The 16202-nt window shown below is 41.3% G+C and overlaps 1 protein-coding gene and 1 long non-coding RNA gene across 2 annotated transcripts in view; one reads left to right on the top strand and one right to left on the bottom strand.

Moving 5' to 3' along the window:
* LOC116090214 overlaps nucleotides 1-16202 on the bottom strand; it is an 81957-nt gene that overhangs the window by 7434 nt on the left and 58321 nt on the right. The gene's annotated exons all lie outside the window — the stretch shown is intronic.
* Ly75 (lymphocyte antigen 75) overlaps nucleotides 1-16202 on the top strand; it is a 93609-nt gene that overhangs the window by 57717 nt on the left and 19690 nt on the right. The window contains exons 23-29 of the mRNA XM_031370368.1: nucleotides 187-347; nucleotides 3804-3933; nucleotides 5494-5720; nucleotides 8419-8584; nucleotides 10423-10587; nucleotides 12609-12725; nucleotides 15463-15657. Coding sequence (XP_031226228.1) covers nucleotides 187-347; nucleotides 3804-3933; nucleotides 5494-5720; nucleotides 8419-8584; nucleotides 10423-10587; nucleotides 12609-12725; nucleotides 15463-15657 — 1161 coding nt within the window. The remainder of the gene's footprint in view (nucleotides 1-186; nucleotides 348-3803; nucleotides 3934-5493; nucleotides 5721-8418; nucleotides 8585-10422; nucleotides 10588-12608; nucleotides 12726-15462; nucleotides 15658-16202) is intronic.

Here is a 16202-nt window from a genome sequence, read left to right as displayed (position 1 = left end):
TCTCTCTCTCTCTCTCTCTCTCTCTCTCTCTGGTGTGTGTGTGTGTTTACACGCACAAATGTGAAGATCAGAAAACAGCATGTCCTTCCTTTCCACCATGTGGGTTCTGAAAATCCAGCTCAGACCCTCAGGGCAGGCTAGCTCTCTGGCCCTAACTGCTTTCCTAAAAAAAATTCCTTTTAACAGATTTCATTATATCCTTGCTTCCGGAAATGGAAGCTAGTCTATGGATTGGTCTGCGCTGGAGTGCCTATGAAAGGATAAACAAATGGACAGACGACAGAGAGCTGACCTACAACAACTTTCACCCACTGCTGGTCGGTCGAAGGCTGAGCATACCAACCAATGTGAGTGAGTCGTATGCCAGTCATCTACTTAGTGCTGGGAAAAGCTTGAGTCTCCAAAAATTACTAGATACAGAACAGTAGCCTGGGGACCAGAGATGTAGCTCAACAGAGTACTGTCCAAGCATGTTCAAATCCCGGGGTTTGATCTCCACCCCGCACGTATAAACCAGGCAGCATGGCACAAGCTTGTAATTCTACACTTGGGAGATAGGGCCAGGAGGGCCATCTGCTCAGTCATCCTTATCTTTATAGTATGTTTGAGACCAGTCCGAGATAGATGAAACCCTGTCCCAAAACATTTTAAATAACAATTAAGGAATAGATTAATGCACAGTTCCATTTATAAGACATACGCTAACAAGCAGACTAAGAAAGCTAGAGTTAAGAGTGGTTTCCGAAGGCTGAGGAGGCTGGAAGGGAGGCTGATGCGGTGGGGTACGAGGCTTCTTTAGAGAAACTCATCTAACCCTGACTGAGGTAATATTTGTCCACTCTGCACATACACTCAGAACTCCAAACTGCACGTGCTAAATAGGTGAGTTGCCACTCAAGAAAGCTCTGAGAACCACAGCCTCCAGGTGGGTGGGCCTGGCTTTCACCGCAACAGATTCCCGAGCATGTACTTCGAAACCTTGCGACTATCCAGAAACCGATATAAATGTCTTACCTGACTCAGGAGATGTGAATGATCCATCTCACTCTCTCAAGACAAAAAGACAGAACACTGATTAGTGATTTCTCTTTAAGAGCTACAGGTAGCTGGGCGGTGGTGGCGCATGCCTTTAATCCCAGCACTTGGGAGGCAGAAGCAGGCGGATTTCTGAGTTTGAGGCTAGCCTGGTCTACAGAGTGAGTTCCAGGACAGCCAGGGCTACACATAGAAACCCTGTCTAAAACAAAAGACAAAACAAAACATCCTACATGTAAAATGGCATAGACTTTATTTCTGGGTGATATTCTCATTAGTGGGAAATAAGGCATTAGGGAGAGAGAAGGACACTGTATTGGAAGCAGTTATACAGACACCTTGAGGCTGCCACACAATTAAATTCCTGATGAGATCCTGTCCAGATATTAGGGGGAATACGACCCTTCTGTCTGTCACCTAATTTGGAGGTGTGGTATGCATGCAGCATCTCCTCATTCATGCCTCTTCCTTTAGGGCACTGTGAATCTTTATGTAATTCTAGCTTCTTCTTGACTGTCTTACTAACACCTAGAAAGCTGTTGCGTTGGAATTTTTGCATGATTTTCCTTTTCCCCAGTAGGCACCAGTCTCGGTTACTTTTGGGTCAAGGTTACTGCAGGGTCTATTATAGAGGGAAGTCTAGTGTGAACCGTGGTTTCAGGAGGTTTGTGTCCATGATGGTGAGGACACTGTGCAGCAGAGTAATTCAACTTGTGCTGAGCAGGGAGCAGAGGGGGAGGACCATTGCTCTCTAGCTTTCTCCCCTCCAATTTTATCCCTCACCACCACCTTTTATAAAGGCGTGGCCCCTCAGGCATGAGACGGCACCACCCACATTCAGGGTGGGTCTTTCTCCTTATGGTATTTCTCTTTGAAATGCCCTCACAAGCAGCCAGAGAGAAGCCACACCAGTCCTTTTGTTCTTGTTTTTTTTTTTTTATTGTTTTGTTTTGAGAGACAGGGTTTCTCTGTGTAGCCCTGGCTGTCTTGGGTTGCTCTGCAGACCAGGTTGGCATCAACTTCACTGATCCACCTGCCTCTGCCTTTGAGCGCAGGGATTAAAGGCATGCACCTCCACAGTGGCACAGAGGCTCCACCAGCTTTATAGGTGATTCTAAATCCACTAGCTCACGGTAAAGATTCACCTGTACCGCATCCGTCTCAGTAAATTTCTTACCACTCCTCAAGATTTTCTAAGTAGGTCTTCTGTGGATTCCTAATTAGGTCATCTCTAATCTGCATAATAAGATGGTGACCCTGTAGCCACTATAGCCTCTCCTCTCTTCTTCATCTCATACTTCCCCACACCTGCTGGGACTTCCAGAAACTGGGACACAAACGGAGTGGTCACCACCACCCTAGACTTGATGTTAGGTCTGGAGGTGAGCAGGCCGCTCTGCAAGCTTGTGTTGGTAACCTTCTGATGACTGTGAGACGTAGCGGTCTGTTACAGGAGGATTTCCTATTTTCAATCAGGAAGACGCATTAGATTTGCTAAACCTTGTTTCCAATATCTCCAAGATAGCACCAAGTTTTTCCCAACAGGCTGATGGGTGGTAAAGCACACAAAGAGATTATGGTTCAGGCACAAAATCTTGTTCTGAGTAGATTATTATTTGTTGTACCAATGTAGACTTGTCAGCATTTCATTTGGGAATGCTTGCATCTCTATTCATCCAGCTGATTTCTTAAAGCTGTGTTATGATGCTTTCTTCCAATCCACGCTGCTATCACAAAATGAAGCGAGCAGCCTTCTGTCTTGTCCGTGTTCTGGAATTATGACCCCACGGATGCTAAGCAGGGAACTGTGTACACAGTGCTAGGCTCCTCTGTAGTGATAAGATGACGTGGGAGTAGGAGACGAGGACCCAACCTCAAGGCCTCTGCCCAGGCTCAGGATGCCTTTGGAAGTTTATTTAGATCTTTCTGAGATCAACTTCCCACTCTAAGTTCCAGTGCTGTCATAGGGTCAATATAATAATTGGATAAAAATCATTCATTTTGAGTTTTAGTCCAGTACACATAAGTGTTTTTCAATATCCACCAGTGTCAATATCCAATTTTCTCCAAGCGTACAGGCACATTTAGAGGGTTTAATGTTGAATGAAGGAAGTTGTCTGTACCACTGACATTCCGAAATGCATTAAAATAAACATGTATATGGTTTTGCTTTTTAATCCCCATAACTTAGTGATTGTGCAAAACAAAATCAGATGCATGTCTTTGGTTCTTTGCACTATCTCCAACCTCCAGCGCAGTCCTTTACTTACAGTGATCAATACTACATCTATTTTTTCCTATTCTGTTTTCCTTAGAATTATCCAGTCTCTCACATTAAATCCTTCATTCATTTCTTCCCCCTTTTAAATATATTTAATAATGCATATTTTTTCTATATGTTTTGATCATATCCCCCTTTGGATATTTCTCATTATTTTCTATACTTACTTTATTTCTATTTTCATTTAATGCTTATTTAGTGATTTAATTTTTTAACCTGTCACTCCTGTTATAAGCTTGTCTTTCTTTGTGTTTTTTAAACATGTTTATTTTTTTGTATACGTGTGTACATGCATGTTTGCATGTGGGTCCATGCTACTGTACATGTGAGGATATCAGAAGACAACCTGTGTGAGCTGGCTTTCTCTTTCCACCACATCAGTTGATTTGTATAGGGAAGAAGAAACACCAACTTAAAATCCAAAATTTTCTTTCAAGGGTCTTCAGATTAGTTCCATGGCCACACTAATATTTGCCTTTCTTTTTAGTTCTTTGATGATGAGTCCCACTTCCACTGTGCCTTGATTCTTAATCTCAAAAAGTCACCGCTTACTGGGAGCTGGAATTTTACTTCCTGTTCAGAACGCCACTCTCTGTCTCTCTGTCAGAAGTACTCAGGTATTATTAATCCCACTGGGCAACAATAAGATCACTGCCACCATTTTTTGAGCCAAATTTTAAGCAAGCTTTATTAAATACTGGCCAGGAAGATGAACACTAGCCAGGTCCATACATGGGATTTCCAGCTAATAGCCCCCAAATAAGAATATGTACTTCCTGTCTCTGTCCAATAGGGGGCAAGCACACATCCTGATGTACTTCCTTGCCTATGTATCCCCCACCTACATGTGATCAAGCACATCCTGTGCAGTTGGGGCAACCACCTTGTTTATAAAAGTGAAAATATATAGCTTTCTATCTTACATGAACAGCCCCCAAGCATTCAGGAAGTTATTTTGGGCAAGTGGGGCTTACAGGTTATTACAGGTTAGAGGCAATTTTTGTTTGTTTGTTTGTTTGTTTGTTTTATAAATCTCTTAAGCACAGTAATTAAAACTTAAAACAAAACTTTAGCCCTCACAGTAGCAACTGTCATCTAGATATTTACCATACTTTATGTTGTTAAATATATAGGGTTCTTTTTGCCAAAAGTCTTACAAATGGATTCATGTAATTTTAGAGTTAAGTAGCTTACATTTTTAGCATAGACAAGTTCATATTGACACTGTGAGGCAGATTATCTCATAAAGACTGTGGAGTTTTTTCCAAGTATTATTGCCACAGTTAAATATAAAAATGAAATCCATGGTGGAAGATGCTTATAGTTGTCTAATGAAAGTCATAGTTCAATATTCTAATAAGCTAGGGTTCAGCGTTCTTCCCATTCAGACACTTAGCAGATTTTAGTCTTTATGTGAAGAAAAGTGCAGTACTGTACAAACACAGTTAAATTCAGCCAACAGAAATGATAAGAAACACTAGTACGTATGAAGTAGTCTGTACCTTTCCGTAGTCAAAATAAGGTAAAACATGTACTTCAAAAGTAGAAACCACCCTCACTGGGTGGCACACTCCTTTAATCCCAGCACTGGGGAAGAAGAGGAAGAGGAATCTATAAATTCAAGGCCAGCCCGATAGATATACTGAGTTCCAGGTCATCCAGGCTACATAGTAAGAGAAAGAAAAACTGAAATAGAAACCACCCAGGTTTTTTTTTATAATATATTGCATTATTTTTAATTGACCATGGTAAGGTTTTAATGAGTGTTTAAATAAAAGGTTTTGTTATGTAATGAGAACCTGAAGCCCATATGTCATGTACCTTAGCAAAGCTTTTCTTGCTAAGTTTGATATTTGCCCTTTACCCCACGCTCTCTAATGACTTCCTTATTCAGATGAGAGCCCTAAAGCAGTATATCCCTCCCATGTGGCTTTCTCTCAAACGAAAGCAACTAGCCAAGAGTGTCCTGGTTTCAGGAATGGGAAGTCCCAAGTCAGATGTTTTACCTAAGCCATTCAGTAAGATGTGTCTAAGTCACTCAAGAAAAAGCTAAAATAAATAGGCAAGTGATGTCTGAAGTAAACCAGGAAGCGGTGAAATCTGGAGCTGGCAGACCTCCATGCCTTCACACAGCGTGTGGGAGGAGCTGTTGGTTTCTTGCTTTCTTTTACAAATAGAAACTGAAGACGGACAGCCCTGGGAGAACACGTCGGAAACTGTGAAGTATCTAAATAACCTGTACAAAATCGTCTCGAAGCCCCTCACTTGGCACGGTGCTCTGAAGGAGTGTCTGAAAGAGAACATGAGGCTGGTGAGCATCACAGGCCCCTACCAGCAGGCCTTCCTCGCTGTGCAGGCCACCCTGCGCAACACCTCCTTCTGGATCGGACTCTCCAGTCAAGACGTACGTTTGCCATTCTTCCCATTACCTCCTCTCGTAGATTAAAAGAAAGCAGCATCTTAAAATTTTATGCAATTAACTCCATGAATCTCTGTTTGTATGTATTTTGACATATAGTTAGGGATTTGGATTTTTAAAAACATCCAAGTGGGGGTGACTCAGTGACTACTTCTTTTTATCTTTCTTTGTTGACTGAGCTAGACTCAGAAGTTGTCAGGTCTCCAACACCAGTAGAGTGTGGTATGGTAAAGTGTGGAGAATTTTCCATCACTTTCAGAGTTAGCAGAAAGAAGTTAAAACACACAGGCAAATAAGAGGCCCCCGTCTCAGACAAGATCAAAGGTCAAGACTGGCACCTAACATTGCTCTTAGACCTCCACACCTGAGCCATGACACATGTGTGCCAGTGCATGAACACATGCACACACAGGCACATGCACATCACATACCCAGATATGTGCATATCTCACGTACACACATGTCCACATCACACAAACACACATAGACATCACACACACACATACACATACATGCACACACACATACACACGTGCACATCACACAAAGACACATGCATGTCACACACACACACCTACACACACATGTGCACATCATAAAAACACACATGGACATCACATACACATGTACACATTACACACATGATAACATGTGCATGTCATACCTGCATACATATATAACTTAAAATTGTAAAATATAATAAATTAAAAGAAGAAAAATTAAAATCAGTTACTGTTACCAAGGTGTGGTGCCTTCATACCTGTAATGCCAACCCTTAGGAGCTTGAAACAGGAGGATTGTCATAAGTTCAGTGCCAGTCTAGGCTATACAAGGAGTTCCAGGTGAGCCAAAGCTGTAGACTAAAATTTTCAATGTTTAATGGAAAGTCACTGTTATCAAAGTATCAGAAGTTTACACATGGTTTACTAGTTTACTGTGTATTCTTGAGTTACTGTGTTAAGGATTTTTTTTAAGCAGTTAGAGTGATGTCTCATAACTTTCCTCATTTCCCACTTAATGAGTGTAATATTTTCTTTAGTCTATTTTCTGTTATTATTATTATTATTATTATCATCGCCAGTGCTGAGGGTACGTGTGTGTGACTCAGGACACTGTACTGCCGATCAGGAAGGAGCAGGGAAACAAGTCCTCACATAAAGAGACATATCAGAGCGAGGCAAAGATCCTGGCAGTTTGCTTGTATGTGAAAGAACGTCAACAATAACGTCCACTGCCCCTTCTTATAGCCCTTTGGTTCTAAGAACAGAAAAATGAACAGGGTTCCCTTATGCAGCTAAAAGCCCAGTGTTGGCTTGGAAAAGCCAGGTTCAAATCAAGATCAAAGGGTAGATGTTAAAAGCTTAGGTATTTATAGTCTTGATGAGGGGATTTCTCATTCAATGCAGAGAGGTGGGCAGGAGCTGTGATCACAGATTTATCTGTGATGGAAGGAAGCTCCACCCAGGCAGTGGTGGCACATGCTTTTAATCCCAGCATCTGGGAGGCAGAGGCAGGCAGATTTCTGAGTTTGAGGCCAGCCTGGTCTGCAGAGTGAGTTCCAGGACAGCATGGGAAATACAGAGGAACCCTGTCTCAAAAAAACAAAAACAAAACAAACAAAAAAAGGAAGCTCCCAGGGCCATTGCCAAGGCCGGTGGCAAATGCAACACAAGGAAGAATGTAGGACAGTGTCAGCAAAGTGTAGGTAAAACTATGTTTTCCAGGGGGCAAGTGTAAAACTCCACAATGGCTTAGGAATTCACTGGTAGAGCATGCCTAGCAGCCATGAAGCCCTGGAATCAACCACTAACACTACCAGAATAAGGAAGCATTGGGTAGTGCTGGGTTTGGCTGTTTTCTGGTTTGGACCTTCCTTTGGGCCTCAGGAAGGCTTAACCCTTTAATGCAATCGGGCCAGCATTGGTTATTACTTCATAACTATCCTGGAACTCCTATGTCAACTGCATAAATCCATTCTCAAGACAGGTGGGTGATTGGGCCTTGTCAAGTTCTAAAGACAAATGTCTAGAGGCTTCTAGACTGATCTATAATACTGAAAGGGAAGCTGCCTTGTCCCAGAGACCAATGTGGAAACAATAATATAAGATGCACGGTCTTGAGAAGTTGAGACTAAGGCAGTGAGCGGTTCTGTAACTCTGGGTGCCAGCCTGCTCCTGGTTTTGCATTTTATACTAGTCTAGCCTTGTGTCTCAGCCACTTCACAGATGGAGGGCTGGAAAATTGGAGGGCCAGTCTCACAAATCAAAAGCTTATAAGCGATTGGACCGTGGTTGACAACCACACAGATTCCTTCCTCTCTGTTCTTTCTGGCATGCCATGCTGTCTCCAGAGTACTCCCTACACAGAGTGGCCCTCACTTCGCTTCAGCTTTCTGGTTTCCAACAAACAGTTCTGATGCCTGTGAGCAGCATTAGAGTTAGGACCACAGAGTCTAGGGTCTAACAGCCTCAACGGGGTTCCAGCCGCACTCACTCTCAGTGACCTGTGAAAGAGTGATTGATATCAGGGCCCTCTCAGATGGTTGTCACAAGGATTCAAACCTTTAAGACAGTGCTTAACACAGTGTAAAATGCAACTAATAATCATTTGATCTCACGGGTTAAAACAATATAAAAGGGATAATGTCAATGTTGTCTCTGAAATGAATTTCTACACCTCATAGGATGAACTCAACTTTGGTTGGTCAGATGGGAAACGTCTTCATTTTAGTAACTGGGCTGGAAACAATGAGCAACTTGATGACTGTGTGATACTAGACACGGACGGATTCTGGAGAACAGCTGACTGTGATAGTAACCAGCCGGGTGCCATTTGCTACTATCCAGGAAGTAAGTGAATCGCAACTGTTTTCATCCCCTTACCCATCCAAGTAGTAGAATTCTGTCTGTTTGGTTTTGCAAAATCTTATTTTGTATTAGAGGATTATAAGAAAGCCCTTATCATGTCCTTTTAAAAAATGTGTTTTTATTATGTGTTTGGGTACTTGGGTATTTGTCTGTGCACCACGTGCATGCCTAGTGTCCATCAAGCCAGAAGAGGGCATCATATCCCAGGAACTGGAGTCACAGATGTTGTGAGCCATCATATGGATGCTGGGAACCAAACCAGGTGCTCAGGGAGAGCAGACAGAGTTAGCCCCAGTTCCCACCATAGCCATTTCCCCCCCAACAAACTGATGCAAGGATTTGCACTCAGAATTATTGATTTCAGATTCTTTTGTCCTTAGTTCTTATTTTGGAGTTTGTCTTTTGTATACCAGCTGACTATGTTGATGGGCACGCTCTGCCTTGTGTCACATATAGTTTTATTTATATGTACTTACAAAGCTAGCTTATGGGAACTCTTTCTTAATTAATTCTTAACATCAACAATGAACATCTTAAGCCACTATTAAAATTCCAGGCATAGAGGCACATACCCCTTAAGCTCAGCACTCAGAGGTGGAAGCAGAAGACTAGCAAAGCCCAGCAGAGCCTGGGCTGCCAGGCAAGCCTCTGTCTTAGAAACAAACAAAGGCTCAGTTGATTATGTGGAGCCTCACACGCTTGAGGCAGCTTCAGTCAACAGGGAATTTAGAACACCACCCTGCAAACAAGGAAAGAATTCAACCACCGGAGATGGACTTCAGACACCCAGCACTAGGGAGCCTCAGGCAGGGAGCTCTCTAAGAGCGTGAGGCCAGCCTGGTCTACATAGGAAATTCCAGGCCAGCCAAGGCTACATAGCAAGACACTGTCTCAAAACACAAAAATACAGCAAACAAAAATCTCCTGACACCAACAAGAAAACAGAAACCCAGAGATGTGCCGTGTGCCTATCCTTTCGGTCTCTCTGTGTCTGCCCTCTGCTCCTTGTGAACTTTCTGCTCTCTCTGCCCGCTAGCGATCCTGGCTGCTCTGCAACTCTCTCTTCTGCCTTTCACTGAGGTGAGTGAATGATGTCTGAATCTCACTTTTCAGGATCCAATGGCCCCAGCCTGAGTCCAAACTGCAACACCCAGCCCAATCAGGGGCCCACATTCTTATGTTTGTGGTCGAAAGAACACACTATTTCCAAGACAAAGGGATTTGTTGCAAAATGGGGTGGGGGGAATGCCTGATAATCTCTAAGGCATAATAAATCTGTCTGAATTATTTTGAGTTTAGCAAATCTATATTTGCATCCTCTTGAATATATTACTCTTTCAAAGAATAAAACAAATGAGATATTCTAAAGGCCATTGTCTAAATGATATTTCTGTTTAATTTCATTAAAAGAAGAACTATTTCATTAAAATTAGAGATATCAGTAAGCAGAAATGCGAGAGTGAATCTCACAGTTACAGTTAGATGCCTATTGTTAATTAATATGTTTATAGAATCCCTCTGAGGAGGCTCCTGGCACTTGACATTTAATAAGACAGGAAGACAGAAACTCATGTAACCTAAAAACACCTCATTTTTTCACATCCTCCACTCCACAGCAGGAGTAAAAAAATGATGTCAAATAATTTCCTCACCACAGAAAGCCAGCATGCTTCATGCTATATTCAAGTGTAAACAGAGCAAAGCTGTTACTTCCTCACTTCCTGCGTATTCCCCACAAATCAAGTCTAATGACTGTGAACAGGATTTAACATTTACATCTGAAATTAGAGTTCTTACCATTAACTATTTTTTTTCCCCAGATGAGACTGAAGAGGTCAGACCACTGGACAGTGCTAAATGCCCATCTCCTGTTCAGAGCACTCCATGGATACCATTCCAGAACTCCTGCTACAATTTCATGATCACAAAGAACAGGCATAAGACAGTCACCCCAGAGGAAGTGCAGTCCATGTGCGAGAAGCTGCGTGAGTGTGCTCTACTGCCATTGTGTATTGGGACACACTCACTCTTCACATCACCTGGTGGGAAGATCCATCCTTGCCTAATTCTCACAGTAGAGAACAGAGAAGTGGTCCTGAAGCAGGCTAGACTAACTGAAGACAACAGATCACCCCATGTGTCAAGAAACTCAGTTACACCACTAATTGGAGCCAAGGTCAAAGAGACTGGCCGTGGTCTCAGACCCTGAGCAATTCCCAGTAAAACCCTGAGGGTCTGTAACTTTCGAATAATGGAACAGAAGGAACCATGAGCTGTGTACAGAGGTCCTATGAAAAGTATTATATCATTATCCCCCAAAGGGTGCCATGTCTTAAGAGCACTTGTTTCTTAAAAAAAAAAAAAAAAAAAGATAGGATAAGGTTTGCGAAACACTAGACTGCATACCCTCTGTATCAAAGTACATCAAGAGATACTTTAAGAAATGCTACCATAACGTATGAACTCACAGAGACCGAGGCAGCAAGCACAGGGCCTGATGGGATCCTAGAGCTGAAAGGAACAATGGACACATGCTCCAATCCCTAACCCAGGAGCTATCTAATTGATAACTACTTGCAAATGAAAACTTAGTTTTCTCCAAGGGAGTCTCACTTGGGAAACAAACTACTCTGAAAGTCAGGTTGCATGTCCAGCAGTAGATGCCAACAGAGAATGAACGCAACAGCATCTTTGAGGGTCTTTGTCTCTTAGTGTCAGCAGGGCTCTTCCTTTTAACTGTTTTTTAATTATTGTCTATTGTACCTTTTTTATTTTTTATTTACCCTGCAGTTTCTTTGTATATAGATTATGGCTTCTGGTTTTGGTTTTTATGGGGTTTCTAAGCATGTGAATGAGTGGGTCTCTGCATCTATCTCTCTTTCCTGTGTGTTTTCTTGGGGTTTTTTTTTCCTTCTGTTGGTTTTTGTTCTGTCTTATTATGTTTTATTTTACTACTATCCCTTAGATGCCTGTTCATTTTCTAGTGAGAGACAGAAAGGAGTTGTATCCAGGTGGAAGGGGAGGTGAGGAGAAACCAGGGAGATTAGGAAGGGAAAACACAATCAAGATATATTGCATAAAGAAAAAAATCTATTTTCATTAATAAAAAAATAAAATAAAAACAACAATAAAAAAAAGAAACACTGGCTTAACTTTGTATCTAGTGCTTCCAAATGTTTTATCCATGCATACTTTTTCTGGGAAATCCCTTTGGTTTTTTCTGATCAACTCATTTTGGAAATAATAACTTTCTTTAACTCTAATGTAGCAGTAATGTCTAAGGAAGAAATAGGCCTGACAGCCCGTTAAGAGGTTTAGAAGGAAATGGTGTACTGGTATTTAAATTTAAAGTTACATCAGGCTGAAAAGATGGCTCAGTGGTTAAGGACACCGACTGCTCTTCCAGTAGGTCCTGAGTTCAATTCCCAGTACCACATGGTGGCTCACAGCCATCTGTAATGGGGTCTGATGCCCTCTTCTGATGTGTCTGAAGAGAGCAACTGTGTACTCATATACATAAAATAAATAAATAAATCTTTAAAAATAAAAACTAAAAAAATTAAATTATAATAAAGTTTTATTTATTACAGAGTAGTCTTTAACAACATCCCATTAATAGCATGTAGGTTTGTGCCATTGGAAAGTGAGCTTTAAATGAAGGAGACATAAAGTGGATGCCTTAAGTTCTCTGCTCAGCTACCAAACTCCCCACATCCCGTGGAGCCAGATATACAGCAGAATGTTTGAACACTGCATAGCCTGTCCTCTGTGTTAGGACATACAGTCTCTCTCTCTCTCTCTCTCTCTCTCTCTCTCTCTCTCTCTCTCTCTCTCTCTCTGTGTGTGTGTGTGTGTGTGTGTGTGTGTGTGTGTGTGTGTGCTTCTAGTATTCTGATATTAAGTTTTAAAGGAATAAAATTGAGAGTAGAACTTCCTGACTCTTTCAAGAAAAACAGAGTATTCTGTACAAAACAATTATTAAAATTGGCCTTTTTTATTTTGACAGATTCAAAAGCACATAGTCTGAGTATTCGAAATGAGGAGGAGAATACCTTTGTTGTGGAGCAGCTTCTGTACTTCAATTATATTGCCTCATGGGTCATGTTAGGAATAACCTATGAAAGTAAGTGGTAACTGCAGGCTGCTCCGTTAGCACTTCATCGTAACCTACTTATCAAGTTACAAAATACAGTCCTTTAGAGAACATGTTTAATGATGCACCAACATGTGTTATATATTTAACCCAGCATATAATAATCCCAGTAAAGTTTTTGTGCCTCTGCTCTGCCACTAAGACAGCCTTACCCCCAATCTTAGATTTATACAAAGAGGAATTTCGCATCTCCACTCTTCCTTCCGGCAACTCAAGACTAATTAAAAATGACCACGTTCCTATATAAATCCCCAATTTGTGTGAGAAGAACAACCTCGGGTCATATCTCTATTGATACTGCCCCTTTGGGTTTGTAGCATTATCTTAGGGTATGTGTATGGCAAGCAACAGAAGAATAAGATTCACAGTCTAACGGTGGGGTAGGATATTTGAAATTCGGATTAAATTTGAAATTTGGAAACATGGGTACCATGTTTCCAAAGCATCATTGATATGGACAAACCTTAAAACCCTGTGTCTAACAGGGAGCAAACGAGACCAGTTTAGACGGGAAGAAGTCAGAGGTATCCTGAAGTTCGTGGAGGTGTTGATATCAGGAAGGGAAATCAGTCTGTACGCAAGTCATGCAGGCTCTGGCATTTCTTCCCTTCTCTACCCTAGCAATAGCCATGGCTCTTGAGCTCCTGAAAGAGAAAAATCCAAATGGACACAGTGGTAGACCAAGCTGCAGAGCTGCATTAGAGCAAGAAAGGAAGCAATCCACCCTTTAGAGGAAGAGTAGATCCAGGCCTGGTCCCAGCAGGCCATGTGCTTCTGGCTCTCTCTGCCCTCTCTAGTGCTTTCCTCAGGGTGGGCACTTTTAGAGCCGTGCTCTCTCAGAGTGCAGTCAGTGTAAGCAGATGTATAAGATGTGGAACTGTGTATAAGAATTTAAGTATTCTTAAAATTGACAGGCTTTCTAGGGTCCAGTGTTCAGTGTTTGTTCCCCTGGAAAGGATTGTACAGAGCAGAAGAGGTCAAACTTGGGCGGCATAAATACTTGAATTTTACCCTCTGGGAATGGAATACATATGACACAAAAAGAGAAAGGGACTGTCCGTCGTATAGGGAGGGAGAGCAACAGGAGTGGCAAGGAGGACAGAATACATGAAGATGGCATCAGGAAGCCATTGCCTTCTATGCTAACTTAGAAACTTAGTGAAATAAGTTAATGTACTCTCACCTACTTTGTCATGGTATTATCAGAAACAACTGAAAATGTATTCTCTATAAAAACATCTTCAGATCTAAAGACTCCTATTAAGTTGCCCTAACTTCTTTTATCAAGTGGAGTTTAAATGTAATTCTTACTGATCTAATTTATACCTAGAAATCACGATTTTTAGTTATTTCAAAAATATGTGTAGATTATACAAAGAGTTTGGAGTCTTAAAGCCATTTTTTTTTTTTTTGAGACAGAGTTTCTCTGTGTAACTCTGGATGTCCTAGAGTCATTTATGTTCAGGCTGGCCTTGAACTCACAGAGATCCACCTGCTTCTGCCTCCCGAGTGCTGGGATTAAAGACATGTGTGTCACCATGCCCGGCTGTACCATTTGACTTTTCAGTAGTGAAGCCATGAATAGAAGTTACTAAGACAACAGGTAACAGATACTTCAAAGCTCGTGAGAAACAAACCTCACTTGCATCTAGTAAACTTATACACCACTGTGTGTTATATTAATCAGGAAGCGGATAAGTGTGGGAGAAAGAAACGGTGGCAGAAAACATGTGACACACAGCAAGCAAGAACAAAATATGCGTGGATTGTTCTTGTGTCCTTGGTGCAGCTAGATGTTGAGATGTGTTGAGTCAAGCGATGATGATCAGGGAAAGAAGCAGGACAATAGGGGTGTGTGGGTAATGGTGACATAATTTCTTTATTCCAATTTGTTACTTTAATAATGGCAGTTTTTCAAACTCCTTATTGAGAAGCATTCCTTTGTCTACTGCAAGGCCACACTGAAAAACCTGTGTTTGTTTTATGTGTTCTCTAGTTTTTGCTCTTACATCTCATCTATGATTTATTTTGAGTTAATTTTTTTATTATGGTAACAGCAAGGAGCTAACATTCATAATTTTGTATGTGAATAGCCAGCTACTTAGCGCTATGTTGAGAAGCCTGTTCTCTGCAATAAAATGAAATGTGTAAAAAAAAAATCTCTCACTTTTGAGTATGCACAATTGTGTCCAGTGGAAATAATTTCTTTTATTAATTTTATAAGAAATGGAAAATTTTTAAAAATGTTATAGTCATTTATCTTACAGTTAAAAGTATATGTAAGAGGCAGTGGTGGCACACGCCTTTAATTCCAGCACTTGGGAGGCAGAGGCAGGAGGATTTCTGAGTTCGAAGCCAGCCTGGTCTACAGAGTGAGTTCCAAGACAGCCAGGGCTACACAGAGAAACCCTGTCTCGAAAAAAAAAAAAAAAGTATATGTAAGAAGAATGGATATTTGATGAAGAGTAGTAGGCTATTAAGGAGTGGAATTATAGTTAAAATTTTCATATTTACAATTTACATTTTCAAGTTAAACGAACACATTTTACTGTTACATTAGAAGACATTTTTTTAAAGGTATAGTTAATCAGATAAGCTATTAGAAGGTATGGAAAGGAGAAAATAAATCAGTGATTTGAAATACTAAAATTGAAACTGAAATTTTGATTTAATCTCTTAAGTATAGAAAAATGTGTTTCTTTCCTAGACAATTCTTTGATGTGGTTTGACAAAACTGCACTGTCCTACACACACTGGAGAATGGGAAGACCAACTGTGAAAAATGGCAAATTTTTGACTGGTCTAAGTACTGATGGCTTCTGGGATATTCAGTCCTTCAATGTTATCGAAGAAACACTTCGTTTTTACCAGCACAGCATTTTTGCTTGTAAAATTGAAATGGGTAAGAGTCTTAGTCACATTTTTGTTGCTGTGATAAAATACCCTGTATTGTGGAGCTTCCATGGATCCCGATTGCGGTTTTAATTAACACTGGGACTTCTCTGTAGTTTGTGTGCCTTTTGCTGGAGCAGCCTCTCAGCTCCCATCTAAAGTTACTCTACCTTCGCACGAGGTTCAAGCTGCCTGCTTAGAACTCCGCTCTGTTCTGCTCTTTCCCAAGTCTCCCTTGGCCTCCCTGAGTCTCTTGCAGCCTTCTCTGACTGGAAGTCCCACCCCGGTACTTCCTGCCTAGCTCTGGGCAGTCCTTTATCACACAAAAAGCCACATTCCCGATCAAAACATCAGCAGCAAGATGATACTTGAACCTTCTCTTAGGTTGCCTTAAGTCAAGGAGGGCCACCTGACCTTCATCTTTTGGACAGGTGAAAAAGGACAAGCATTTACAAATAGAAAACCATAGATGGACCATAGAATTACAATTCCAACATCCTGCCAGCCCTTAGCTCTCTGCCAGTACAGTGATCAACAATTTAAACACCACCCCCC

This window comes from Mastomys coucha, unplaced genomic scaffold (assembly GCF_008632895.1).
Source record: "Mastomys coucha isolate ucsf_1 unplaced genomic scaffold, UCSF_Mcou_1 pScaffold15, whole genome shotgun sequence".
In the NCBI taxonomy this organism is placed as follows: Eukaryota; Metazoa; Chordata; class Mammalia; order Rodentia; family Muridae; genus Mastomys; species Mastomys coucha.
This window is presented reverse-complemented; position numbering and strand designations above follow the sequence as displayed.